The sequence below is a fragment of the Prionailurus bengalensis genome, chromosome A2 (assembly GCF_016509475.1).
Source record: "Prionailurus bengalensis isolate Pbe53 chromosome A2, Fcat_Pben_1.1_paternal_pri, whole genome shotgun sequence".
Lineage (NCBI taxonomy): Eukaryota > Metazoa > Chordata > Mammalia > Carnivora > Felidae > Prionailurus > Prionailurus bengalensis.
Window position 1 is genome coordinate 120,202,312 of NC_057348.1, and position 27,800 is coordinate 120,230,111.

Here is a 27,800-nt window from a genome sequence, read left to right on the forward strand (position 1 = left end):
AGGCTCAACGTCTTATTAATGGCTGAATTTCCAATACGGGTCCAATGCCTCAGCCACCATAGTCACTCGATACAGGAGTGCTGAATTGAATCGAATTTGATTCTAACTACTCTTTCAGCGAACACTGCACCCCTCAACGATTTCCCATCACCCTCGGGATAAAGTCCAAAATCTTCCATGGGCCAGATCATCTTACGTGATCTGTCTGCCTCTCCCATCTCAGCTCCTTCTACAGTGGCCCCGTGCTATTCCTTGAGCACACCAAGCCTGTCCCCACCTTAGTCTTGGCATTTGCTATCCCTCCTTCCAGGAGAGTTCTTCTCTAAGATAACCGCAGCTATCACTGTACCAGTCTCATCCACTAGTCTGCATCTACTAGTCTCGGCACTCTGCCCAGTTGTGTCCTTACCGGAGAGCCTTTCTAGTATCCAGGAGGGCACCTGCACCACTCTGCAACCCTCAGCTGCTTCATCTTTCTTCATGACACTCATCACCGCTTGACGCATAGCGCATATGTATCTCTTCACTCATCACTGTCTTCGCCTCTACAATGTATGAAGGCAGGAAATTGTTCTGTTTTGTTCACAGTGGTGTTCCTAGCACCTTGGGATTCCTGGGCTCTCAAAGTATTGGCTGTTATACGTGCTTAAAATAACCTTAAATTTAACTGGATGGAAAAAAAAAAGCAAACCCTAAAACTGAAGCCAACCTAGGCAAGTGAACTTAACTGTATGTTAAATTGTAGCATATAGTGGCTCAGTCGGTTGAGCATCCAACTTCGGCTGAGGTCATGATCTCATGGTTCGTGGGTTCGAGATCTGCGTCAGGCTCAATGCTGACGGCTCAGAGCCTGGAGCCTGCTTCGGATTCTGTCTCCCTCTCTCTCTGCCCCTTCCCCGCTTGTGCTCTGTCTCTCCCTGTCTCTCAAAAATGAATAAATGTAAAAAAAATTTTTTTTTAATTGTAACATAGAGGGGCCTGGGTAGCTTAGTTGGTTGAGCGTCCGACTTCGGCTCAGGCTGTGATATCCCTTCTAGTGAATTCGAGCCCTGCATCAGGCTCTGTGCTGACATCTCGGAGCTTGGAACCTGCTTCACATCCTGTCTCCGTCTCTCTGCCCCTCCCCTGCTTGCACTCTGTCTCTCTCAAATATAAAATAAAACATAAAAAAAAATTAAAAAACTTGTAACATAATCAGCCTAGGGAAAAAATAGAGTTAATTGTTAGAACTTTGAAATATGGTACTTTTAAACCTGTAGTGAAATATAGTCTAAGGATAACAGTAATTGTAGCAAAAAATATTGAATGTAACTTGGAGGTTTCTTTGTTGGTAGCGGTACTGATGTCACCTTCTAAGATCATTTTGCACATATTGTTAGGATCCAGCAAAGGAATAAATACACTGATGCTGCTGGGAAACACGGTCCACAGCGTGGGAGAAGGGGTATACAAACACAGAATGGGGAAAGGAAAAAAGAACCTCGTGATGTTGAATTAGAATTAAGGGTCAGTATGAAGTCATTCAGTTCCCTGGTTCTGCTTACAAAGAAAGCCTGAAAGAAATGGCATCCCAGGAGCAATGGGCACACTTAGTGCTCAGATGTTGAGAAAAGAAGAAAAGGGGAAGATCTTCTCTGTAGAAGACTACTAGATGACATCTATAGGAAGATAGACCCCCTCAAAAAAAATCACCATTTACAACCCCCCAGTGGAATGACGGATTCAGGCAGGAATCATCAATGAATGCGAAAACTAGAGGGTGACAGATCTGGAGGGAACAGATTTCCACATGGTCTCATGTTACTTATTAATTTCAAGAGAAAAAGGTGCCTTTCCAACGGTGAGATCTGGGAGAGACCACCTGGGCCAAGTGACCAAGTGTAGCATCGCCAATAATGAGACAAACTGATATTACGAGCCTCCTGACGTGATAAGATAGGAGGCACACGCATCACCCATGTCATGTTCTTGCCGAAATGTTTTCACTGAATCTACGCGTTGAGGAAAGAATCAGCCAAATTCAGAAACGGGACATGCCACAGGGCACCTGGCCTACACTCTTCAAAATCATCATCATGAGACAACCACAACAATATGTCAGGGGACTGAGACCATCGTGATATGCAAAACTTTACTGAGCCCTATATTTCTTTTTTAAAAAAAGGGTTCTAGAGAACATTTGGGGGATAGAGAATTCTGAATACGGGCTGAATTAATGTTAATATATATTTGTGTACGTGTATGTACATACTGAATGCATGAGTCACCGTACTTCAGTCCCGAGGATATTGGAAGCACACAAGAACACAGGACTTTAACTTACCTCCCCCGTGGCATAAAAGTCATTGTTTTTATATTCAGGGAACAACAGGAAAAAGTGAGTTAGTGCACTGTGAAAAGAAGAACAACAACAATAAAAAAAAAAATCACATGGAATCAAAAAAGCTTAATGCTATGCTACCAAAACTAACCTTTTGACGGTAAGTTTCACATCTGAAGGAAGAGGCCATTAGGCTGTGAGCTCCTGTAAGCGTTGTTTTCAAAATGTCACGTATGTAACATTCCACACCGTGGATGGTTAGAAAATAATTGTGGGCTTACTTTAGGATACTAAGAGGTTGAGACAAGGGGACATTAACACTCTGGGCAGGTTTCCAAATCTCTGGGTTACCAACCTAGATCTTCTAGCTGTTGAGGGTACCCTTGAGCAAAGTGATACAGGCTTTCACCTATTATTACAGCAATTCCTTAAAAAAAATTTTTAATGTTTATTTATTTTTGAGACAGAGAGAGAGAGAGAGAGAGAGAGAGAGCGAGCATGAGCAGGGGAGGGGCTGAGAGAAAGGGAGACACAGAATCCGAAGTGGACTCCCGGCTCTGAGCTGTCCTCAGGGTTTGAACTCACAAGCTGTGAGATCGTGACCTGAGCTGAAGTCGGTCATTTAACCCACTGAACCACCCAGGTCCCCCTACAGCAATTCTTAGAGGTAGTTCTGCAAGCCTTATGACCCCATTAACTTGGGTTTCTGGTGAAGTAATGAAAATGTTACTTGCTTACCAACATCTTCCTGTGAGGAACCCTGAACATTTCTATTGGGGGGGGGGTCCCAAAATTTCAGCATTTTAATAACCAAAGAGCAAAAAGGCTGTAAAATGACCATAATTTAAAAGAAAACCACCAAATGGCCAGATATAGAACTAACAGTACAGTGGCATCTAAGCTCCAAAAAAATCACACTTATTAAAGAATGCCAACAGCCACTTCAATGAGTTCTCCTGAAATAGATTTCAACAGACTCCAGAAATTGTTTCATAATAGGCAAGAAAAGGGTAGATTATTGAATGATTCTCTACTTGACCAAATCTTTCAAAAAGGAAACAAAACTTGTGGAATTCAGAAGCTCTATCAGTGTTTTGACCCAGATTGCATTGTCTGAGAAGTCAGGCAGAGCTTTGTTCCAGCTTCCTGCTGAGGGACTAAAAGCCACGAACCATCCAGTGAAGATGAAAGGCAAGGAAGGAGGCCCTGCAAAACCAGGAGGAGGAGAAAGTTCAAGGGTTACAGAGAGGCAAAACTGGGTCATTATGCTCACGGCTCGCTGCCGGGTCTGGCTGCACTTAATTTGCAAAGGCTCCATAAAAATCCATCATGAAAGACCACTGTAGAGTTTTGGTGTATTTCTGTATTTATTATTGACAGTAAGTAAAGCCTTTGTAGCAACTAAATCTGGAAAGCTGCACTATATAGCTTCCATGTTTGTTCTGGCAATAAGATAGCTTTAGCGTAGAGATAAAAATAGGAGTTTATTTTCTACCCTTCCCTCGCCAACCTTCAGGCTAAAAACTATTTCTCTTCCCTCTTCCTGCTAGTTGGAATGGCAATAGACAGTTTAACATAGTAAATCTCAATTAAGCCTCGTGCTTTGGCTTAAAGTTTATTTCCTTGGAGAATCTGTTAAAGTTGTTAGGGTTGCCAGATTTAGCAAATAAAAATACAAGACGTCCAATTAAACTTGAATTTCAGATAAACGACAAATAATGCGTTAGCATAACTATGACCCAAATATTACATAGGACATACTTAGATTTATAAAAATTATTCATTATTTATCTGAAATTAAAATTTAACTAGGCATTCTGTATTTCATCTGGCAATCTTAATTCAAGGAGCTAACCTTCCAGGTTACTTCTAGCTTGAAAATGCCAGGATTCTCTAGCTGAAGTTTCCAAGTTCTCCACTTGAGGAAGTTACAGTTTTAATATCACAAGAGGATCAGAGCAAAAATTTGGCTAATCCAAGCCTTTGGTAGGTCTTTTTTTTTTTTTAAAGCTTATTTATTTTTGAGAGACAGATCATGGGCAGGAGAGGGGCAGAGAGAGAAGAAGACACAAAATCTGAAGCAGGCTCCAGGCTCTGAGCTGTCAGCACAGAGCCCAATGCAGGGCTCGAACCCACGAACCGTGGGATCACGACCTGGGCTGAAGTCAGACGCTTAACTGACTGAGCCACCCAGGCACCCTGGTAGAGCTTTCTTAAATGGGAGTGAAGGAAGAAAAAAGTAAATTTAGTAAGTTAGATTTACATATGCCATTTGCTTGTTTAACTGTGTCTTAGTCAACTATATGTAATTCTTATTCCACGGTGAGGGTTTGCTCAAAAATACAATCTAGAATCACGCCTACATAAAATTTCAAATTTAGAAGCAGAATTGCTAAAATATATAATACATGATAGACACACATTTGCACGCACGCGTGTATGTGCATAGTCACACGAGCTCACTGTCCACGCACAGTCACAAGAGCTCGCTGTCACAGGAAGCTTGCCTCTGCCAGACGATGCCATTTGGCAACATTGCTAGCATTGTGCCAGGGGCTTTCGCTAACAGAATTTTAGTCAAAGGCCATCTGGTGGTAGAAAGTTACACTGAAGGACAAGAAGAAGAAATCTACCTCGCAGGGGAAAATGACTAGGAAGAAATTATTCCTCAGATACATTTTGTAAAAAGGGAAGCTGGTAGGTTCGGGGCACAGCAAGTAGATGGAAATGATAATGCACTAGAGAATTTGGAGAGGTCTAATGGAGTCAGAGGCATAATGAACACAAGACGTTAAAAAGAAGTTAAAACAATCTAAGCAAAAGTTCCATGCCAACAAAGGCCAGACAAGGGGGAGCTTTTGTCAGTAACAGTGTGACTGAAATAAGCACAGTGCCAAGAAGCTCGGCAGTTTTGTTCAGCAGTGGCACACGGGCAGCCATCCTTCGCATCCATTCCACCCCCACTATGGCCGGGCCATCATCTGCTCCGTCCAGTGTTCTCATTTAATATGTGAAACCAGTTTCATAGTCACATGGTTATGAAACACGTTTTAGCAATTGATACTATTTCCCATACAAAGCGGCAGGTGGAATAGAATGATAGTAGCATTTCCATCTGGCTGCTAAGAAACTAACTTCAGGCACGCTCAAGATGGGTAAGCACCAGACCAAGGACTAGGGGAGCTTGTTGACTACTCTATTACCAGCATCAGGGACAATGTCTGGCACGTAGCAGGCAATCGATAAACAGTGGTAGAAGGGGAATGGTACCAGACCATACACTCCAGATCAAAGTTAGTAAATTTGTTATTCTTTAGTATATTTAGTTATTTATTTTAGCTAAATCAGAGGGGCATTGTGGCTCAATAGCATGTTCCAAATTAAAAAAAAAATCGAATATTTAAATGTCTGGTTAGCAAAAAGCCTTTGCTTCCAAACAAACACACACAAGGGCAGCCTAAGTGTGAATGTCAAATGCCTCTTTAGGAGTCTACTCCTTACAGGCACGGGCTATTAATAGTCAAAAGGAATGGGTTTTTCAGTGGAAAAAAAAAAAGATGGTTTTCAAAAGGAGAAAAAGAAGGTCTACTCTTTAAACCTACGTTTATGGGTTTCAAAGCGACCTTCTTATTCCAAACACTCATCTGGAGAGCTGGAGAGAAGAATGTAGTCACAAAGGGAAACAAATAGTGTAAACTATAAAGGAAACAGCTGAAATCAGTTTTCTGCACTACCCTTGATTAGCTATTTTCCAGTTCTAAGAGCCTGAAGCAAAAAAGAACTAAAACAGCTATAAACAATGGATGCTTTGAAATAGGTTCTCTTTACATGTCATCTAAGAGGAGATGTACCACATGTCAGCAGTATACATCCACACGGAGGGTCAACTGGAAGCTGTAACCATCTTTGGGGGAGGGGAAGAAGAGACAGAAAAAGAATGGCGGGTTGCATGCTCTGGCTTAGAGGGGATTGATGCATTTCTTCACCACAGAACCTCCGCCCTCTGGGTGTTTGCTAGTTAAACAACTGAGCTTGTTTGGATTTAAACCAAAAGAGGGTCAGAGAGGGCAGGGAGGAATAAGGGGAGAAGTAGGTGTTCTATCTGAAAAATGAGAGCACACAGTCACTGCTCATGGCACTTGAGTAAACTTGTAAGGACAGCCATCATGATTATGTGTCTATAGGGAAAGAGGAGGTGCCTGCGCTAGGGGCAGAGGAGGGGGAATCCTGTGGAAATCTGGCTAATCTGCTCCCAGGACCCAATGTACCTGGAAGCAGAAGTGTGGGGTCCTAGCCATGCCCCTGGACACAGAATGGAAGCGACTAAATAATGGGACAAATGACAAATGAAAGTGTAGAAAACAGGGGCGCCTGAGTGGCTCTGTCAGGTAAGCGTCCGACTTCGGCTCAGGTCATGATCTCATGGTTCGTGAGTTCGAGCCCCGTATCGGACTCTGTGCTGACAGCTTGGAGCCTGGAGCCTGCTTCAGATTCTGTGACTCCCTTTCTCTCTGCCCCTCCCCCGCTCGCACTCTGTCTCTGTCTCAAAAATAAATAAAATGTTAAAAAAAATTGTTTTTAATAAAAAATTAAAAAAAAAGAAAGAAAGTGTAGAAAACAACAGCCATATTTGTTTTCTGGGTCCGCAGAGAAGACAGAAAGAAATGTCTCAGGAAGAAAGGCCAGAAGTTACTCTTTCCTCCGTTCCCTAGCCATCTGCCTTGGGGAGAAAGAATAAAATGGAAAACTTTTGTCAGAGATCAGAAAACTCTGATTTGTTATTAGACTTACTTTCACTTTAGCAATTGGTTGGGTTTGCTCACCAAGTAACCAGCAGAATGAGTGTGCGGTACAATTAGGAAATAGGGGAGTTGGTTATCTCATTCTGGCCACTAGGGTTCTGTGAGTAAATGATTATAGGGCATAAGGTGGTACCTTACTGATCTGAAAGAATTCGGGACTTGACCTCTAGTAACAATTTACAGACTGGGAAAATGTGACCAAATAAGAATGGTCACTTACTTAAAAAAAAAAAAAAAAAGTACTAAAAATAGCCATAGCAAATATGGGTACGAAAAAAGAAGAACTTCTATGTGCAGTGTTTGACCAGGCTTACAACTTTACATCTTCTTTCCATTTTTTTTCTTTTTTTTAAGTAAAAGAAGAGTTGTGGAAGATGAAGGAAAAAGTCAGAGACTAGCTAACAAGCTAAGCTTTCAGCCTGGGGGTCATGAAGGAGAAGCAAGAGAGGGGAAAATTGCATCTGAAGGCCACAGAAACAGGAGTCCCGAGAAAAAAGAGCAACGAGCAAGAAGATGTTGTTTCTGGGCAAATGCAAAGTTCGAATACAATGTTGGAAAGCACACAACATCCTCTCAGGCACCTAGCTGAAAGGCTTGAAAATAATCTTTGGTCGGATATTCTGTTCCGTTTCTGTTGTCTCTTAAAGGATATTTTTACAAAATTACAGTCGTGCCTTAGGATTTCAGCCCTCCTTGTTATTTTCTTGCTGAACATTTGTTGTTGTTGTTGTTGTTGTTGTTTTTAATTTATTTAAATTCAAGTATAGTGCAGGGGCGCCTGGGTGGCGCAGTCGGTTAAGCGTCCGACTTCAGCCAGGTCACGATCTCGCGGTCCGGGAGTTCGAGCCCCGCGTCAGGCTCTGGGCTGATGGTTCAGAGCCTGGAGCCTGTTTCCGATTCTGTGTCTCCCTCTCTCTCTGCCCCTCCCCCGTTCATGCTCTGTCTCTCTCTGTCCCAAAAATAAATAAACGTTGAAAAAAAAAATAAAAGTAATAAATTCAAGTATAGTGCAGTATGGGTTTCAGGAGTAGAATTTAGCAATTCATCGCTTACAGATGACACCCAGTGCTCATCCCAGCAAGTCTGCCGGCCATTTTCACAGTTATCAGTGATAAAGTAACAAAGCAAAAAGCAGACTGTGTGTACGCACATGTGCGCACACGCACACGTGTGTGTGTGTGTGAGTGTGTGAGCTCCTCATGTAGACGTATTTTTAATATGTCTTTAAGAATTAGTCCATGAGGATCCATCAGTACTACTGACACCATTGGGTGAATTTCCGTATTGAAATAGAAAAACGTTTGGTCTGAAGAAGGTCAAGAGACAGCCAAGACCTTTTACCTGTATAAATTCCGTGCCACATCATCCTCATTGACTGCGTATCCCTGGGGGTCGTCAGTAAAACTGAACCCTGTGCCCACCTGAGGATGAAATAAATAAGCAGGTATAAACACCGACAAACACATGCCTCGGAGCCCTCAGGGAGATACCACACGGGAAGGAAATCGACCTTATTCCAAAAGTCAAGCCTCTGAGCTGGGATTTCTGCCACACTACCCCATGTGCCTTTACCCATCCCCATGGTGGGGGCAATGCTGCATTTCACCTTTTGCCTCTCCCCTCCACCAACCCCAAATAGAACAATAGCACAAAGCTCTGCCCTGGGGTCAGTGGCTGAGCTGTCCTGATTCCACAATGTGGACTCTGCCAGATATTGATTTAAAGGGGAGCCATTCACCTTTCCTGCCCCCCGCCCCCCCACCGCTGCACTATCAAAAGACCCAAAGTTGTCCCCTCTCTGAAACCTGGAGGGCGCATTGCTCTGTCCTGCTAAGAAGGAACTCTCTAGGCTGGAGATGAACGATAGTTTGTGTGTGTGTGTGTGTGTGTGTGTGTTTTCATTTTTTTTATTTGTGAGAAATATGGCCACTAAGCCCCTTCACCTTCAGTAGAGAAGTTTTAAAATAAAGATTAGTTTGAAACTAACACTTCCTTACACCTAGAAGCGCATAGACAACCAAGCTGTAAATCCAGAAGAAGCTGCCACTTACTTTGTGTCAAAAATCTGCATAAAGGATGCACCTCAACTAGGTGTAAACATTTTTGTTTTTGCTTTCCCTAAACACACAAGGGAACAGGACATTTCATTCGACTTCTTTTGAAATACGCAATTGTAGACGAGGAAAGAGGATGGCTGGCAAAACTTGGTGGGTAAAGAGGGAACAAGTATGTTGGACTTTTTTTTTTTCTCCCTATTTATCTGTTTTCTCGGAACCATCTGGGGCGTGAGAGAAATCAGAGAAATCAGTTAGGGGGCAACGACACTCCTGATCTGCAGAAGCTAACTCTAAAGTTACTCTCCTATTTTTCTGTTTATTGGACTCAATTTCAGAAGAACTTCCAAAGGAGAACCCCACATTTTGCTCCTAGATGGGGCTCACTGTGATAAATGAAGGAGACCAGCTTTGACTTTTGAAATCTACAACTCTGCTAGAAATGTTAGGAATTCCAATACTATACAATAACCCATGATATGGGGAAGGCAGATCATCAGTCGAAAGAAACCAATCCCTTATCCTGGATGATATAATTCAGTGAACAGGACATTTCATAAGATTAAAAATGAGAGGAGAGAAAGTAGCAAGAAAAATTCCTCCAAACTCAGATTTAATGATATATGCTGGAAAAACGCCATCTCAGATGGTGTTTAAGAGATTAAATTCTGTTTTACAAAGAAAACCCTAAACCTGTGTCTTTTCCCTATTTTTTTAAAATGTTTTTTAAACGTTTATTTTTATTTTTGAGAGAGACAGAGACAGAGACAGAGTGTGAATGGGGGAGGGGCAGAGAGCAAGGGAGACACAGAATCCGAAACAGGCTCCAGGCTCCGAGCTGTCAGCCCAGAGCCCGACGTGGGGCTCGAACTCGGGAACGGCGAGATCATGACCTAGGCTGAAGGGGGTCGCTTAATCAACTGAGCCACCCAGGCACCCCTCTTTTCCCTTATTTTTTAAATGTACCTTATATAAAGGAAAAAGACAAGAGAGGCCCACTTGGCATTTCATAGGACCATCGGATACTCACTGGATTATCAATGTAAAGCATGGAAAATGTGGTGATCCAAGAAAACTCTCTGGGACGCACTAGTAAAACAGAGAAGAGGTTTGAGACTGGGTCATTAACCAACCAGCCCACCTACGGCCTGGCTCTGGTCAGCAGCCCAGCAAGCCCACCTGTCCCCATCGTGTTAATGAACTCCTGGGTCCCTTTGACACTGCTTCAGCCTCATACCGTAGGGAACAGACACCAGCACCTTTTTTCTTCTCCCCTCTTCTCCTCTACTTTTCCCGGACCTAGAGAAACCCCCAGAGGGTTTCTCCATCTAGGATAAAGTTTGGAAACAAAACCCCTTGCAACTGTTTCACTTAGAAAAAAAACCTATAAACCTCCTATCTGTCTGATCCAATCAACCATTCTTAAAGTCTCTTCTTCTAAAGCCTCATCCTCATTGACTGCGTATCCCTGGGGGTCGTCAGTAAAACTGAACCCTGTGCCCACCAGAGGATGAAATAAATAAGCAGGTATAAACACCGACAAACACATGCCTCGGAGCCCTCAGGGAGATACCACACGGGAAGGAAATCGACTTCCCGTCGATTCCTTCCCAGCGGCTTCTTCTAAAGCCTCTTCTTCCTTCCTAATGCCAAAGAGAACAACTCTTTTATACCTGAGTGACAAAGTCGTTCGCCCTCCAAATTCTGTCCCAGGGAAAGTAAACAATCTTCCCCAACCCCCAAAATGAGATGGAGGTGACCCAGGGTTACAACCAGATGTGGTTCCTCTGCCCCTTCCTTCACCCCTGTCTCCACCCACAGCATCTTGCTTCCAGGATATCTGACCATTTATGCTACTGAACCATACGGTGTTCTGTTGATGTGAATAATTAGGGATACAATTCCACCCATTAGGCTCATGCAAAAGAGCTTGCCCAAATAGTAATAAATACCAACTGCTTTCATAAGCCCAGATTGCTTAAGTCAGCAGCAGATTGCAAGAAAATAGCTTAGAACCTTTCACTCAGATTTCAAGGGAGAAGGCAGCCCAGCCAGGACACTCAGCCTGGTGGCTCCTCCTTCTTGGACAGACATGGTCAGAAAGATATGTTTTTATAACCTGCAACTATCAAGCTATTCCTAGTGGTTCTGTGTATACTTTAATTTTTTTTTATGCAGCAGATGTAAGTTTCAGGTGAAAACCTCTCCATGGGGAAACAGAGTCCAAGTAATACTTACCAGTCATGTTACTTGTGACAATATAAGGTCCGTGCTCCACAAAAAGTCCAAACATGGATGAACCTCCTGGCCCGCCCTGCAGCCAGAGAACTACTGGAGCAGCCATGGGCTGTACCTAAGGGGGACAAAGAAGCCGATGACCACACGGAGCACTAAGCAAAAGAATACACCCAAGCAAACATATCCAAACCCTGTGTTTTTCACTGCTTCGACTAAATCTCATAAAGCCTGCCCAGACCCCGGTGTCTGCTCTCCATTACAAGCACAGTGCTGGTTATCTCTTGTTTTAAGTTAGTATTTGCCTCATCATGCTGGTATCTATCTTGCTCAGTTCAGTCTTTTCCTGCCAATAGCCAGAAAACCCACTGAAGATAGAAGCTTTGCCTCTGTAGGCCCCTAGAGACCCAGACATTGCCTAGGGCGTGGCTATATTTTTAAAATCTGTTTAAACTTGCATTTGGCCAACATGTTCCCAAAGAGGCACAACAAAGAACCCGTCCTCCTCGGTGACAGTTCACCTGCTTCACTGGAGCCCAAACTGCCTTTCTGATTTCATTCATTGAGAGGGTGCCCACAAAGACAACAGCATCTTTATTCAACATGAGGGAACTGTGGGGCGCCTGGGTGGCTCAGTCAGTTAAGCATCCGACTTCGGCTCAGGTCATGGTCTCACACTTCGTGAGTTCAAGCCCCACGTCGGGCTCTGTGCTAACAGCTCAGAGCCTGGAACCTGCTTCAGATTCTGTGTCTCCCTCTCTGTCTGCCCCTCCCCTGCTTGCATTCTGTCTGTCTCTCTTTCTCAAAAATAAATAAACATTAAAAAAAAAACACGAGGGAACTGAGAAGAAGTGCATAGGCCCAGAATCAGTTAGTAACAAAACCCCAAACAAGGTACAAATTGATTTAGGAGACAGGGAAGAGGTAAATAAGAAAAGGTCATTGGCAGAGTGGGGATGATGAAAAATGAGTTTCTGGCAGTAAAGAAAAAGAAAAAGACTTATTCTCTTTTGCTTCTATTTTCATGTGACACAGAGACTATAAAGAATAAACCCAATGATTAAAGAGTATGAAGAGGCAATAAAGGCGATGTTAAGAGAGTGGGTGAAGGCAGAAAAGAATGGTGTTTCCTTTAAACACAGGTGATCAGGGAAAGACTGAGTGAGATCCTGAGTTGAAGGAGATCTGAATTCTAGATGGATCCAGCCATGAGAGGAGCCAGGGAACAATGCCACAGACAGAGGGAAATGGCGGAGGAAAATCGTCAACACAGAAAAGAGCTGCATGTGAGAGTGGTGAACGAGAGGTCACCAGGCCCTACGTGAATCCTCCAGAGCAATCTGAAAGGAGCTCAAAGTGGCTTCAGGGAGGCTCACAGTTGGATGTGACAGTGAGTGTTGGCTGGAAGTCATGGCTCATTTGATGTTCAGTCAGCCAGGCTTAGCAAGCAAGATCTCATCGCTTTAGCTCAGAACGAAATCTACAACCTCTTACTTAGCCCAGTCACGTAGAGAGCAGTCAGTGTTTCATTTGCACGTTTGAGCGGACTGGTTCCATCTACCCGGATGATGTGAGAAGGCTGTGGGCAGAGGCAAGACTAACACAAGGGGAGGAGATCTGGGCACCACAGCCAAGAACCTAGAAGCAGAGCTGACCACAGGGTTCTAACCATAAAGACAGATGTGAGACAGGGATTTCTCCTCTCGGGTCACCAGGAGTCTGACAAAGTCAGCCTTGCAGAAAGGGAGGTGGTGGTAAGAACAGCCGTAAGCTGGACAAGAGCCTCTGTAGGAGGGTCTACCCTGAGGTCCCTTCTCCCGCATCAAGGAATTAAATGAGGTAAAATCTGTAAAGCTTTTGGAAGAATGCCTAACGTGTGATAAAGGTATAATAAGTACAAACAATCACTGTGGTTAAAGAAACAGGTAGAAAAGGTAGGAGCCCAGAGTCAGACTGGGAAACTTGGGTCAGCAGGACTGTAGGGCTGTATACAGGGCTAAAAATCAGCCCAGTATAATGCAAGTCCGTGAGCTCTTACCCCTAACTGGATTCAGATCTGGGCTTTCCTATCTACTAGTTGTGTGACCTTAAGCCAGATGCCCAAGCTCTCTGAACCTCAGTTTCCCCATCTGTAGAATGGGGATCAGTAATAGTACCTATGTCATGTGGTTGATGTGAGGGCTAAAATTAATCTTCGAAAAGCTCAGTTGAGTGGGATATAATACGTGTTCTGCACACGTCAGCGACTGATGTGAGAAAGAAACACTAGGAGTTATAGATGGTTTTAAGATAAACGCTCCATAAATGAGAGGACCGGAAAAGCGGCTTGTTTGGTGTTTTCCCTTGCACCTTTGGCCAATACCTTCCCTGGTCAGTTTTTCACTAGTTAGTCCCCTTGCAAATGTCCATAAAGAATTCAAAAGAATTAGGGATTTCTCTTATAAGTTGAGCTAGGAAATATTAAAATCAAAGACGGCTTTCTAAGGCTGCTGTGGGGAAGTGGGGCATTGGTATGCCAACTGGAATTGGAAGCCCGGCAGATTCTGGTTCTACTTGGCCACAAAACAGCTGTGTGATCCTGACCCTCAGAATCTTCCAGCCCTCGGCTTCCCAGTCCAGCAAATGGCAATAATGCCCACCTCACAGGCGTGAGAAAATGGATCATGAAATGATATTGCAAACTCTGCTGGGCCAGATAAACAGAACCATCTGTACCCTAACCTGCCTGGCCCTGACTGTGTGCTTGGTCTGAATAAGTGATTTTTAGCTCCCGGCCCACGCTCTAACGTGCTGTTCAACACCACTTACCGGGACCACCTTCCAGTGCATCTCAGTGGATGCAGGTCCAGCCTCCCTGGGAATGGGAGGTACTGTGCACCCACCCATTCCAGTGGACGCCCAGCCCCCACTTCTTTCCGAATGTGCACAAGAGCTTCCAGAAGCCACGGTATGCTACACGTGAGCCAGTGGTTCTCAACCTTGGCCACCCATTAAAATACCTTCTTGAAACGTTAGTGCCTAGGCCCAAATCCCAGTGATACCAAATCAATTGGTCTGGGGTGAGGCAGCCATCAGACTTTTTCAAAGCTCTCGGGTGGTTCTGATGTGGAGGCAGGGCTGAGAAGCTGCAAGGGTAAAGGAAGTTTGTCCTCTCGGGTGCCCTGGCCCTCTGGTCTTTGCCCTCCCCTCCCCTCCCCTCCCTTTTCATGTCCCTTCCTGTGACCTGGCACAATGATGGGACCTCTGGGCTCTCAGAAAAATAGCCTGACCCTGAGAGGCCACACTACAAAGTCAAGTCAAACACATCGGTGCCAAACATCTTTATTATGCAACTTTGAAGTACAGGACACTGCATTCTTGGAATGCTTCAATAATAAGAGATCAGCATACACACCTCCAACCTCAGCCGACCTTGCTCCTCGAATGTACTTTCCTGAAGGAGGTAAATGAGCTCAAATACCCCTTGAGGAAGCCCGTTTTTAAAGAAAACTCCATATTACTCGGCAATCAAAAAGAATGAGATCTTGCCATTTGCAACTACGCGGGTGGAACTAGGGGGTATTACACCAAGTGAAATTAGGCAGAGAAAGACAAATATCATGTGACTTCACTCATATGAGGACTTCAAGAGACAAAACAGATGAACATAAGGAAAGGGAAGCAAAATAATAAAAAACAGGGAGGAGGACAAAAACATAAGAGACTCTTAAATATGGAGCACAGACAGAGGGTTACTGGAGGGGTTGCGGGGGGGGTGGTATGGGCTACATGGGTCAGAGGCATTACGGAACCTACTCCTGAAGTCGCTGTTGCACTATATGCTAACTAACTTGGATGTAAATAAAAAAAATAAATTAAATAAAAATAAAAAGAAAAAAAGAAAAAAGAAAACTCCATGAACACATCTTTCTACCACACTCCAACCAACCTATGAGCTAATACTAGCCTCATCTGTAATGAAATGCAAAAGTCAGATGCTGGAAAATCAAGGTTTACGTATTCAGTGCTAAAGCCCCAAGAGTTAGTTATATCACAGCACACAGACTTTTGTAATCTGATATGACATCCTAATGACATGGCCTGCAACAATAATTACATCAAGAATAATGGCATAAAGCTGTAATGTGATCATTCCTAGGGTGACATATTTAGCTCTCAGTTGTGAGAATGCAGCCCTCTCCCCCTCTGCACCCCCGACTTAGGAATGAATAAAAGTAAACAAAGACATCCTGAACAAAAACCCACATTGAAAAACTTATAAGAAGCAAGTGCTTTAATTCACTTAAGACTTAACAAAGTTCAGGGCTTTTAAAGTACTTATTATTTTGAAGCGATGATTCAAGAGCATATGGAACACGAGAAATAGTACATTTATTTTTGTGAAAAGTTCTAGAAATTTTCCTTAAAATTTTTTATGTTACAAAGAAAGCACTTACTCTTAATTAATTTGTATTTGAGAGGGTATTAAAAAAATCTCCTTTATCCCACCAGTTGTAGTCCCCAGAGATGATCGTGGAGATGGTTAGTTTTCCAGGTTTTTCTCTATGCACCCCCCATACACACACATGTAAATATATTTTGTAGATGTTATATATGCTATGTGTGTAAATACTTTTTTCCAAAAATAGAATCAGGCTATATAAGATATTCTATATTTACTGTATTCACTTAACATGTTGTGAAAATCTTTTCGTAATAGTGCATATCATCTTTTGGCTAAACCATATGGCATTCTGGATTTACCACAATGTATTAACCCATTTAACATACAACACTGACAGGCATTGTTCTAAGGTTTGGACAGTAGGATACTTAATGTTTAAGAGCATGTATTTTGGCACAAGACTAGCAAGGTCTGAATTCCAACTATCTTATTTTATAGCTGTGTGCTCTTGGGCAAGTTACTTACCTTCTCTGTGTCTTAGTGTCCTCTGCTTAAAAATAATAATAATAATAATGCCGATCTTATATGGTTGCGATATAGATTCAAAGAATTAATATATGCACAGCACTTAGAACAGTGTCTGGCTATTAATAGCCAAACATCTATTTATTTTTTTTAATTTTTTTTTCAACGTTTATTTATTTTTGGGACAGAGAGAGACAGAGCATGAACGGGGGAGGGGCAGAGAGAGAGGGAGACACAGAATCGGAAACAGGCTCCAGGCTCCGAGCCATCAGCCCAGAGCCTGACGCGGGGCTCAAACTCACGGACCGCGAGATCGTGACCTGGCTGAAGTCGGACGCTTAACCGACTGCGTCACCCAGGCGCCCCGACCAAACATCTATTTAAATGTTAGCTCTGATTATTTTTCTGGGGAGGTAAGAAGACAGGAAATAAATAAGTAATTAAATAAACGGGTGATATGAGAGAGTAATAGAAAGCCATTAGATTGACTACTTAAAGAAGGCGTCTGGTGAGGGGCTAACATTCGAGCTAAGACCTTAAAAGTAAGTAATCCTCTACTAATAAGCATTTATATGTTTAATTATAAAGAAAATAAGATCTCTATTAATGTTGTGTAGGTCCAAGTAGTGTAGCAAGAACTGATGATCACGAAGAAGGGACGAAGAAATTATAAATTTGAGAAGGGACATAGGAATAGTAAATGTTTGAGCGAGAAGCCTCTCCACTGGAGAAGAGTGTGGGCACACAGGTCCCACAAACCTGCACCTTTTGTTGGTGAGCAAGAAACCAGGGCTTTGCTTCAGAAGCCCTTTAAATTCTTCTGGTGACCCCTGGTGGCCAATTCATGAACTTGGACACTCCTTTCTCGGGGTTTGTTCCCAAATGAAGAGCCCAGAAGGAAGCAGGTTATTTATTTAGTGTTTTAGAACCTCTACACACAGAAGTTTCACCAAGTCTCACATTAGCGCATCCCAATACTTATTCATAACGATGGTGAACAAATCTACCCGACGTCTTAATAGATCATCATTCCAATAAGTGACACTCATTCATTCGGTTTGACATTCTGTACATAAAAGGATACTTGGAAACACCCAGTTTCTCCCTTTCTCCTTGCTTCTAAGCGAGCACAGAGGAACACAGGTAGACACTAATGAAACCAAGCCCTCCTGCCCTTTGCTCCCCACGTGGACGTGCCCTCTGTAGAAGGCATCCCCTTGTGCTCTGAGCCTTCCTTGTCACCCCGCTCCCCGTCAAACCATACCCACCTTCTCTTCTGTCCTCTGAAGCCCTCTTCTGTATTCCACGGTAAAGATAACCTTCTACTCAGGCCTCACACATATCACTGAAGCAGGAAGTTCATATATCTGGGGGTGGGAGTGGCACTAAAGTCTTGCCAATCTTGGTACTCGGAAGTCACTTGATTGCATTTTATACAGAAGACCAGGAAATCTGCCACCAGGAAATCTTAGGTATCTAAGCAAGTATTAGGGCAACATTGTCCGCCAATGCCCAGGGCTGGGTACATACTCTAGCTACCCTCTTCCTCCCACCCACCCCACAAAGGGCACCATACTTTGTAAGAGAACACAGCAACCAAACCACTAACAGGCCCAAATCAGTGGTACCACTTAAGATGAGACGTGCAATTAGTAAATTAATTAAAGCTCCCTTCACGCTTCTATATGCAGAGGCTGATCATTTGCTGGGTTTAAGTAATGTGTTCTATCTTAATTGAAGTCATTAGTACCCCAAGTAAATGTCTTGAAATTCCCCCAAGTATGTTTGAATGGACTCCCATTTTGCCACACAGATCCCAGTTCCGCTGATACTTCAGCTGCTGCATTAATGGTTTAATCAAGGCAGCGAGTTTTATTTAACGCAATTGGTTTTGTGACTAGAATCGCTAACTAGCTAACTAGTAACATTTTAATTCTACACACCCACTCCCAATACATATAAACAACTTGCTTAAGACATTTTGTGCTTTGGGGAAGAATTTTTACTTACAGTGGTTGCTGTTGACCTCTCGCTAAATCTTCCTCTACTACGATTGTTGCCATTGCCCCATCGTCGGGAAAACTAACTTCCTCAAACGTGTTTTGGTTTTTCTGTTTGCTTGTTTGTTTGTTTTCTGTTTTGAGGCCTCTTGACATAACTACCAAGCTCCCACTGACTCTCATGGAGCTTTGAGTCATCTCATTAATTTGAGCCAACTTCCAACCACTAGAATCTTCTTTACCTTTCTCCTTCTTAACCTTTGTACTTGGCTCTCATTCCTTCATGAGGCAGTTATGGCTTCTCTGTTGGTGCCTCATGCCATCAAGTTGGAATTTAGAATTTAGGCGGGGTGGTGCTGGAGAGAGGCCTGTCTTTCCCATTCTTGTTGCAAACAAAGAAATGGTTGAACAAGTTAGTCGCCTTCTTCTCCATGTTAAATCAGGCACACAACGGTTTCTGCATTTTGAATATGTCTATGGACGGAATGATCTGTCATTTATCACTTTTAGCTGCTTTCTCCTTGTTTTGTCTCACCTACCTTCTCTTCCTCCAGATCTCCAGTGCCGTTATTACAATAATAGCAAAGACGATAAACAGTGCAAGTCTGAGGACAAATATCTACGACCTCCAAATCTTGGTCGTATGACTAATGGATTTACGGCCATCTGTGGTAGACATAGTTTCCAGAGATCTGTTCTATCCACAACCCCTTCTCTAGGAACTGACTCTCCATTTACCAAAAGAAAGGGCCCATTAGTCATGCTTACATCACACGAAACGGCACCCTCAGCTTTAGCTGACTGGACCGAGAAAGAACACCTGACCCAGAGTGGGCCAATCACATCTGCCCCTAGCAGAAGTGCTAGTGGATCTTTGGTGACTGCATAGTTCGAGAACAGGTAAAGGCAGAAACTGTAGGGCAGCCATCTTCTGCCAGATACCTGGAGAAACAAAGCATGTTGATCTGCCAAGAGAGAGGAATGAGGCACAGATAAGTGATCCTGTGGCCTTGGTCAGAATAAGGCTGAGACAGAAAGACTGGCTGTCCCGGCTCCTGATGCCTTTCCAGGTGACCATACTTTCTGCCCTTGGTGTCTCGGGGCAGGAGAGAAGGATTTAGAATGGGGTGGATATATTAGTTAGGGTCCAATCAGAAGACAGAAACCATGTAGCAATTTTAATTTTTAAATTTTCCCATTTTAAAGTTATTGTTACTTTTCATATGGAAATGTTGACCTTTAATTCTGTTACAGGTTCCAGTGTTTGCTCTGGTCCCCATCCACCATGGGTATCACACCCACCCACCGGTGGGCAGAAGTGGGGATGTAATGCCAGGGGGGGTCGGCTCCCCCAAGAGGCACATCCTCAGTGTTGGCCAAATATCAGCATGCTGGACAGGCTTCCTGGGTCCACCAAGGAACAGGGAAATTTTAAAGAGATATTCATTATAATGGGGGATAACCATAAATATGTGAGGAGAACTCCAAAGAGTACTCTGGACTGAGGGAAAGTGCCCAGGGATGGGCAAACTCATATGGCAGGGATGGGGCTCTTCCCAAGGCTTACACCCTAAGGTGTAAGTCCCAAGACTATGGTCTAGACCTCCTTGAAGAAGGTATGGTTATACCCACTGGGTGGCTGAGAAGTTCACTGGGTTGCCTGGCTCAAAATTGGCCAGGAATCCAGGGGCAAGGAGGAAAGGCCTCCAGGGAAAAGTGGTCTGTGGCTGGTGGGAGCAGGTACAGAGCAAGTCAAAATGTTGGGAGTCCACTTGTGTGAAAGTGGCACACAACCTGGAGTGCACGGGGTCCCCGTTGGGAAGGCGGTGGGAAACCAGCCTCGGGTACAGGTGGCCAAGGCTGCTGAGGGTTGGCTTAGGGAACCTGCTCGCTGGCATGGCCTAGGATGTTATGGCGTCTGTGTTGAAGGAGCTGCAGCCAGGCGGTCACTGGGACGGAGCCAGGATTATAAGGTTGTTGAGGGTCTTCGCGGTCTGGGCGCCCAGCTAGAGCAGAGGGCTACTGGATGTTCCCACACACGCCCTGCTGACGGACTGGACAGCAGGGCCAGGAGAAAGTGAAATGCAGGACAAGGGAACAGGAAGAGAAGCCAACTTCCTCCTGCAATGTCTCTCCAGCACCCTCTACTGACAAAGCCTAATATCATGTTCACTGTCCAGGGAAAATGTTGATAGCTCTATTACTGTGAAGCAAGTAACTGGACAGAACCGGAATGAGTTCTAGTTGTCATAAGATATCGTAGTCACAGCCCAAAGAGTATAGGACGCGAGGCTATATTAGTCATCTAATGCTGTATAACATGCATCCAAAACCTAGTGGCCTAAGATAACAATATTCATTTATCATCTCTCGTGCTTTCTGTGGACCAGGAATTTGGGGACGTCTGACTGGACAGTTCTGGCTCAAGATCTCTCACGAAGTGACAGCCAAGATATCAGCCAGGGCTACAGTCATCTGACTTGGGCTGGATGAAGATCATCTAATGTTGGTGCTGACTGGTGGGTGGAACATTCACTTCCTCTCCAAACAGGTTTATCCATATGGTTGTCTTAGTGTCCTCCCAATGGCATCTGGCTTCCCTCAGGGTGAGTGATCCAAGAGACCAAGGCGGAAGCAGCACTGCCCTTCTAAGTCACACACCATCACTTCCGCTATAGTGTATTGGTCACGAAGGCCAGCCTTAATTCAATATGGCGGGTGACTACACAGTAGAATGGACATCAAGAAACTAAGGATCGCTCTTGGGAGGCTGGCTACCTCACTCTATTCCAACCTTGCTGACTCCTCAATATGATACTGAACTTTCTCAGTCACCAGATACTCAGATTCTAGGAATCCCAGCAACTCCCCGTGGCCAGAGGAGCAAGATGGGGTCTAGTAAAGGGGCTTAGGCCCAAGTCTAAATGCCTCGGGTTTGGGCTCCATCACATTTGATGCAAATAATTCAACGAATTACCTATATTCCTATACCTATAAGACAAAGTCAAATACTGCGTATCTTTCTCCAATGGGAAGAATTCTAATTTTAACAATAATAATCTTCTGCCTTTTTATCTTCTTAAATGTGGAAAACCTCAGTTTCGCTTTGTAATGTATTAACACCCCCCCAACAATTAATTTGCATTCTTCGCTGGCATTCAGGGACTTCCAATTTGGAATGGCCCATTTCCTGTCTTCTTTAACATCCCGCATTGTGACTGGCTTAAGAACTAAGCTTCATTATACTTTTTATATACAGTATTTGTGTTAATAATAGGAAAACTAATGATACTGATGATAATACTGATGATAATTATGAAATAATAAGAATAGCAACACTACTTCCTATGTATCAGGCACCAATCTAAGGTTTTCCCACATTCTCTCATTTGTCTCAAAATCATCATCAGGTAGGTACTGTGATCCTCACATCTGGCGTAAGTAGTGGAGCCAAGATTTTACGCAAGCTTGACTAACTCAAGAGCTATAATGTTAATGACCGGAGTCTAGCACCTTCCATGGCTAGTTGATTCTCAGGACCAACACACAGCGATCAAGAACAAAGATTTCTCTACCAGAGGCCTAGTTTTAAATTCAAGTTCTGCCAATCTCTAGTTGGTCATCTTGGGGCTAATTATTTACCCTGTAATTCTCTTCATCTGTTTAAAGAAGGATAACAATTCCTTCCCCATGTGGTGCTCGTAAGGTTTAAATAAGAATATGCACGGTGTTTTGTACCTAGTTAATGTTCAATTAACAAAAGCCATTACAATTGTTACATTTTTATTGGCTTCATTATACTTTTTATCCCACGGAAAATGCCTATTATTTCTCTCACAGATTGCCTCCCGGCTACACACCAAAAAATTTCCAGCTCTGGAATCCATTATGCACTGATTTGTATATAATAACAGGGGAGTCTCACAGAAATAACAGGAAAACAAAACTAATTTGAGAAACAGCATCCCCCCCCAAAAAAAAAAAATACTCAGAGGATATTACAAGTGCAGCATCCTTCCTGAGTCTCTTATTTTCTCCACCTTCAATTTTTGTAAAGGGTCATTTCTCTCCTGATGAGTATCGGCTGCCTCCCCGTGACAGGCAATGAACGGATATTTCTGCCAAATGAGAGGAACTCTCCCCCATCTCGGTGACCACTGCTTCTCCTCACATGCTTTATCTTCTACACTCAAGAAGGAGATATGGCCTGTTCCATAATTTACAGCCTGACTGGCTTGGCAAGAATGGTTGCTTGGGGGCCTCAGATGCCAGCTCTGCATGTGGCCTCCCTGGGTAAGGAGGTCTCAGAAAAATCTATCCTGGCTGCCACATGGTGACAATTGTCAGCCTTTCATCCCTGTCCGTTTCCCCCCTGAAGCTGAGCCTATCACTTCCAATAGAACACGCTGTGCTCTAACATCTTTTTCCCGTGTGGCGGCCTCGAGTTTATGTCGTTTGGGCTCATCTAAGAATGTGTTGAGGGCTACAGTCCTGGGCCCAAAAGAGCATAATCTGGCCAGCGGATGCATCGCTAGGTCTTCATTGAATTAAGGGGGGCCCCTAACAGCCCGTCACTGTTTAATGCAGCGGGGGTTCAGATCTCGGTCTGGCAACCAGGAGAGGATGCAGAGTCTAGGCCCATTTCCCTGACCGGCTTTCCAGTCCTGGAACACCACCTCTATTCTAGATAATTCTGTATACCTGCTCAGAGGCCACCTCAGAAAGAAATGACTGAGTCTTCGTTTTGTTTTCATTGGACCACTTCTCTCCCCCCGCCCCACCCCATTAATTTCTGTTTTCACAAATCTGGATTATTACTATTGGAGACTCAACATGCAGATGTCAGTGGGGAGCTCACTGCTATCAGAAACAGCCATCCAAGCAGAAGAGAAAGTAGGAAATGGGGTTTCTCCGAGCTAAAGGAGGCAGAGAGCGCGGAGGGGGAGGTAGAGCCCTCCCGCAGGCCTCAGAGGAACACTGAGCGGGATTAGGAAAGGTGACCCCATAGGCTACACTCGCGTCTTCAGGCCCCCATTCCAGCCCTCCCCCAAGTGGGTACGTGGGGCAACACTACACTTCTGTCCACACCATTTTAGCTGTGCAAGGTGTTTCTTTCTGGTAAAAGGACAATGGCTCTCAAAGGTATCCACATCCATATCCCTAGATCCTGTAAATAGGTTAAGCCACATGGTAACAGGGAATTAAGGTAGCTGATGGGATTAGGTTGCCAGTCAACTGGCTTTAAATCTTTTTTTTTTTTCAATGTTTATTTATTTTTGGGACAGAGAGAGACAGAGCATGAACGGGGGAGGGGCAGAGAGAGAAGGAGACACAGAATCGGAAACAGGCTCCAGGCTCTGAGCCATCAGTCCAGAGCCTGACGCGGGGCTCGAACTCACGGACCGCGAGATAGTGACCTGACCGAAGTCGGACGCTTAACCGACTGCGCCACCCAGGCGCCCCTCAACTGGCTTTAAAATGGGGGAAATCATCCTGGGTTATCCCGTAGGCCCAATGCAATCACAAGGGTCCTTAAATGTAAAAGAGGGCAGCAGAAGACAAGAGTCAGAGACGGTCATGTGACCATGGAGTAGGCCAGAGTGATGCAACGTGAGAAGGATTCAGCCCACTGACGCAGGCTGTAAAGATGGAAGAAGGAGCCATGAGGCAAGGACTGTGAGCAGCCTCCAGAAAATGCAAAAGGCAGGGAAAGAGATCCCCCCCCGAGAGCCTCCAGAAGGATCACAGCCCCGCTGACACCTTAATTTTAGCCAGTGAGGCCTATGTCAGACTTCTGACCTACAGACCTGTGAGCTAATAAATCTGTGTTGTTTAAACCACTAAGTCTGTGGTAATTTGTACAAGAGCAATAGAGAACTAATACAAAGGGGCTCATGATAAATGCCTCCATTCAAGGATATTGAAAGGTGTGATATCAAAACTGCACATGTATCGTATGGTTTCCGGAAGGCATAAAGTTGAAGAGATTTCCAAGAACACGAGAAAAATGTCCACCTGTTAGAATTAGGTCTTATTGGTAGGCTTAATGTACACCAATTCTCTTTAAGACAGTTGTATTGAGTATTTGGATGTTTTCCTCATTGCTTCTCTATTGCATTCTCTACTCTGTTCTGTGCCCTGGTAGACAGACCTCTAGAACTGGACTCCCCCACCCTTCACCTCTGGTTTCCAGTTGGATTCCACCAATGGGAGGTGGCAGCAGGAGTCTGGGGGACACTTGGGTGCCAGCATGGCACCTATATAACCCTGAGGGCAAGTCTCTCCTTCAATTTTGTGCAGTAAGCACCCCATCCGCGCACTCAACAATAACATCAAGGAAGAACTAAGAAATTCTCCAGGGTTCGGGAAAGTCTTCCTGGAGTAGGCAACAGTCTGAACACTACTATGAGCCCAACCAAAAAGCATCTGGAATTCTTCACCAATTCTAATATGTTTCCTCCCATTCACATAGTTGGCTATGCGGCCAACTATGTCAGAAGCCGTGGGTGGGAAGGCAGAAATGAGAAGTCAAGAAAAGCCAACCCAACAGTACCAACAAAGGCAATTTGATTTGAAAACTATCCGAGATTAAACAATTTTCTAGATGCAACACGACGATATGCAAATCACATGCAAATATAAATACAACCCTCCGCAGGGATAGCTTTTTCTTTGTTTTCTCTGGCTTCTAAACCAAATCCAATTTGGAAAATGAAAATAGAAAATTATCCTGGGGTGGGATACAATTTATTTATGCAGCTCAGCACCTCTACCAATTCTGCCCAACAGTACCCGTAAGGCAAAAGTGGTTTGTTCATGCTGAAGAGCTGTGTGACATGCATATATGTGTGTGTGTGTGCACCTGGGTGCGCTAAGTCAAGACTGGTAAAGTACAAGAATGTATCCAGCTGTGTGTATGGACCTGAGAAGGTAAGTGATTCCCCTTCTGGAAGCCATCCTAGATTAGCACTGCTTTCCCACTGCTCCCCCAAAGCCCCATCATAAGTTTAGTTCTCTCTTCCATGTTCCCATGGAGTAGCACCCAGTTAATGGATACCGGATGCATGAAGGAGGCGGCGCAAAAATAAGAGCTGGCACTGCAAAGCCCACGGGGACAGAGGACAGAGCAGCCACAGAAGTCCACAATCAACTACCTTTTGACATGTATCACACCTGTATATTTCGGGAATCTCCCCATCGCTTATCATGCTTATCATTCTTCGGCTCTTCGGCTCCCCACTGGCTCCCCACCGCCCAGCCTTGCCCAAGGTATTTTTAGAACAAAACAACGACAGAATGATTTAAGAAGACGGTGGCAGGAAGAAGGTGGTAATATTAATATTCTGAATAAGGCTGCAAGGAATTTAAGAGCTGGACCTTGCCTGCAAACATTTGTTTCCTGCACATAAACAGGAACACCACACGGAGTCACTGGCGCTTATTTTTAGAAAAAAAATCTAAAAGATGCGAAAAAAAAAAAAAAAGTTTTTTTTTTTTTTTTTTTAAAGTATGGTTTCCTAGGCTAACTCTCAGCTCCTGAGGGTTAGTGTCCTCATAGAGCGCTCTCGCAGGCCTACCTGAGCTGGAAAGAACCAGAAGAAAATGTTGCTGTTGTAGGTCTTATTCACAGTGATGTAGCCAGCGTAACTCTTCACATTCGATCCAGGGAAAGGAGGAACCAAACTCTGTTTTTTTGCTAGTGGAAAAAAAGAATGTAGCCGAGGATTAGAGAAATAATATCGAGTTAGCTATCTCTGCCTCATCTCTGGTCTTCTCCCTCTCATGGGCCAGGTCTGGGAGGGAGCCAACAGAAAAGCTACCAGGAGACTGGCATAAAGGTACGGACTATAGCAAATTCCAGCTTGCCCTGGCCAGTTCCACATATTCCACATTTACAATGTAGCCAAGGGGCATTTTTAACCTTTTTTTCTTTGGTCCCCAAATATATTTATGAGCTATAATAAGATTTCTTTCTAAGAAAAAAGAAAGAAAATCACTTATCCTCAGCTCCACTCTAAAAAGGAAACCAAAGTGGGGGCACCTGGGTGGCTCAGTTGATTAAGCGCCCGACTTTGACTCAGGGCATGATCTCACAGTTCAGGGGTTCGAGCCCAGCTCAGAGCCTGGAGCCTGCTTCGGATTCTGTGTCTACCTCTCTCTCTTTCTCTCTCTCTCTCTGCTCCTCCCCTGCTCACGCTCTGTCACTGTCTCTCTCAGAAATAAACATTAAAAAATAATAATAATAATAAAATAGAAATAAATAAATAAAAAGGCCAGGGCAGAAGTCACCAAGTCCCAAAAGGTGAGGCAGGTACAAGGAAAACAACATAGCTAAGCAGCTCTCAGCCTCCGGAAAGCCTATGTTCTCCACACTCTCCTTATCATGAAAGCAAGGGGCCTGCCACTTCCATTAAGGGAAACAGGCTGACGCATGTGGGGAGTGGGGATGGCTGGGAGGGTAGGGAGAGGCAGGCAGTGAGACGAGGGGTGACCTCATGGCCTCATAGCTACTCACAGGAAACCAAATAAGACAACAGGATAGTTGTAGAGGGCAGAGGTCTGGCTTTTTTATGGCACCAAAGGGACAGGGACAGGGAGGGGGAAAGAGGGACTGCTCAGATAGCGTGAGGACACCCAGGAGTAAATAATACTAAGAGGGGCTAACACTTTAAAGGCTACAGTACCGAGGGCTTTCCATTATGCAGTAGGTGTAATTATTATCCCCACTTTACAGATGAGCTGAAGCTCAGAGAGGGTGAGTAACTTGCCCAAGGTCACACAGCTAGTAAAGGAGAGCTGGGATTCAAACCTAGCAGTCAGAGTGCAGAGTTTGCTCCTTCTCTGACCCTGCTACACTGCTTCTCAACCAAAGAGTTAGTCCCAAAGTAAGGGTGGCATGGGGGGGGGGGGGGGAAGGGAGCGCAAGCAGTGATTAGGAAAACAATGGAGGAGAAATGGGACATGGATGGCAGGGGGTAGGGGGAACTGAAGGGGAGTTTAGGTGAAGAAAGATTCCTTAATGCTGACAAAGCAAGTGTCCCCAGTAAAAACTAATGATTGAAGAAAAGCTATTTATGTCTGACACATATTAAGTAGGAGACTGGTTAGAGAGAGGAGCAGGTCAGGAAGCTTAGTCCTTCACACACACCACCCACTAAAGATGCCTTCAGCAGGGTGCTGGAGCCCATAGGCTCTCAAGCTGTTAGCGCCTCTTCCCACCTTAGCATTAGCAACATCACCACTAGCAGGCAACAAGCCATGGTAAGAACGTCTACATGCGCAGATCAGCGTGCAAATCAGGACCCCGTCCCCACAGAGCTGCTTGTGACACTTACCAGCACACCAAGGCATCGGGGCTGCAAGTTCCTCTTTTAAAATGAACCTGCCTCCTGGCAGGGAAACTCTCATCTAGACAGCACTGTTCCCTTTCCTTCGTACTTTGCTGATCCTTACGCTGCTACTGACCGTCTCTGTGGTCCC

At 44.3% G+C, this 27,800-nt stretch overlaps 1 protein-coding gene across 1 annotated transcript in view; it reads right to left on the reverse strand.

Annotated features, from left to right (window-relative positions):
• Positions 1-27,800, reverse strand: part of CPVL (carboxypeptidase vitellogenic like) — a 115,012-nt gene that overhangs the window by 80,760 nt on the left and 6,452 nt on the right. The window contains exons 2-6 of the mRNA XM_043589171.1: positions 25,898-26,016; positions 11,415-11,529; positions 10,207-10,265; positions 8,464-8,543; positions 2,324-2,390 (exon numbers count right to left, since the gene is read on the reverse strand). Of these exons, the coding sequence (XP_043445106.1) occupies positions 2,324-2,390; positions 8,464-8,543; positions 10,207-10,265; positions 11,415-11,529; positions 25,898-26,016 (440 nt within the window). The remainder of the gene's footprint in view (positions 1-2,323; positions 2,391-8,463; positions 8,544-10,206; positions 10,266-11,414; positions 11,530-25,897; positions 26,017-27,800) is intronic.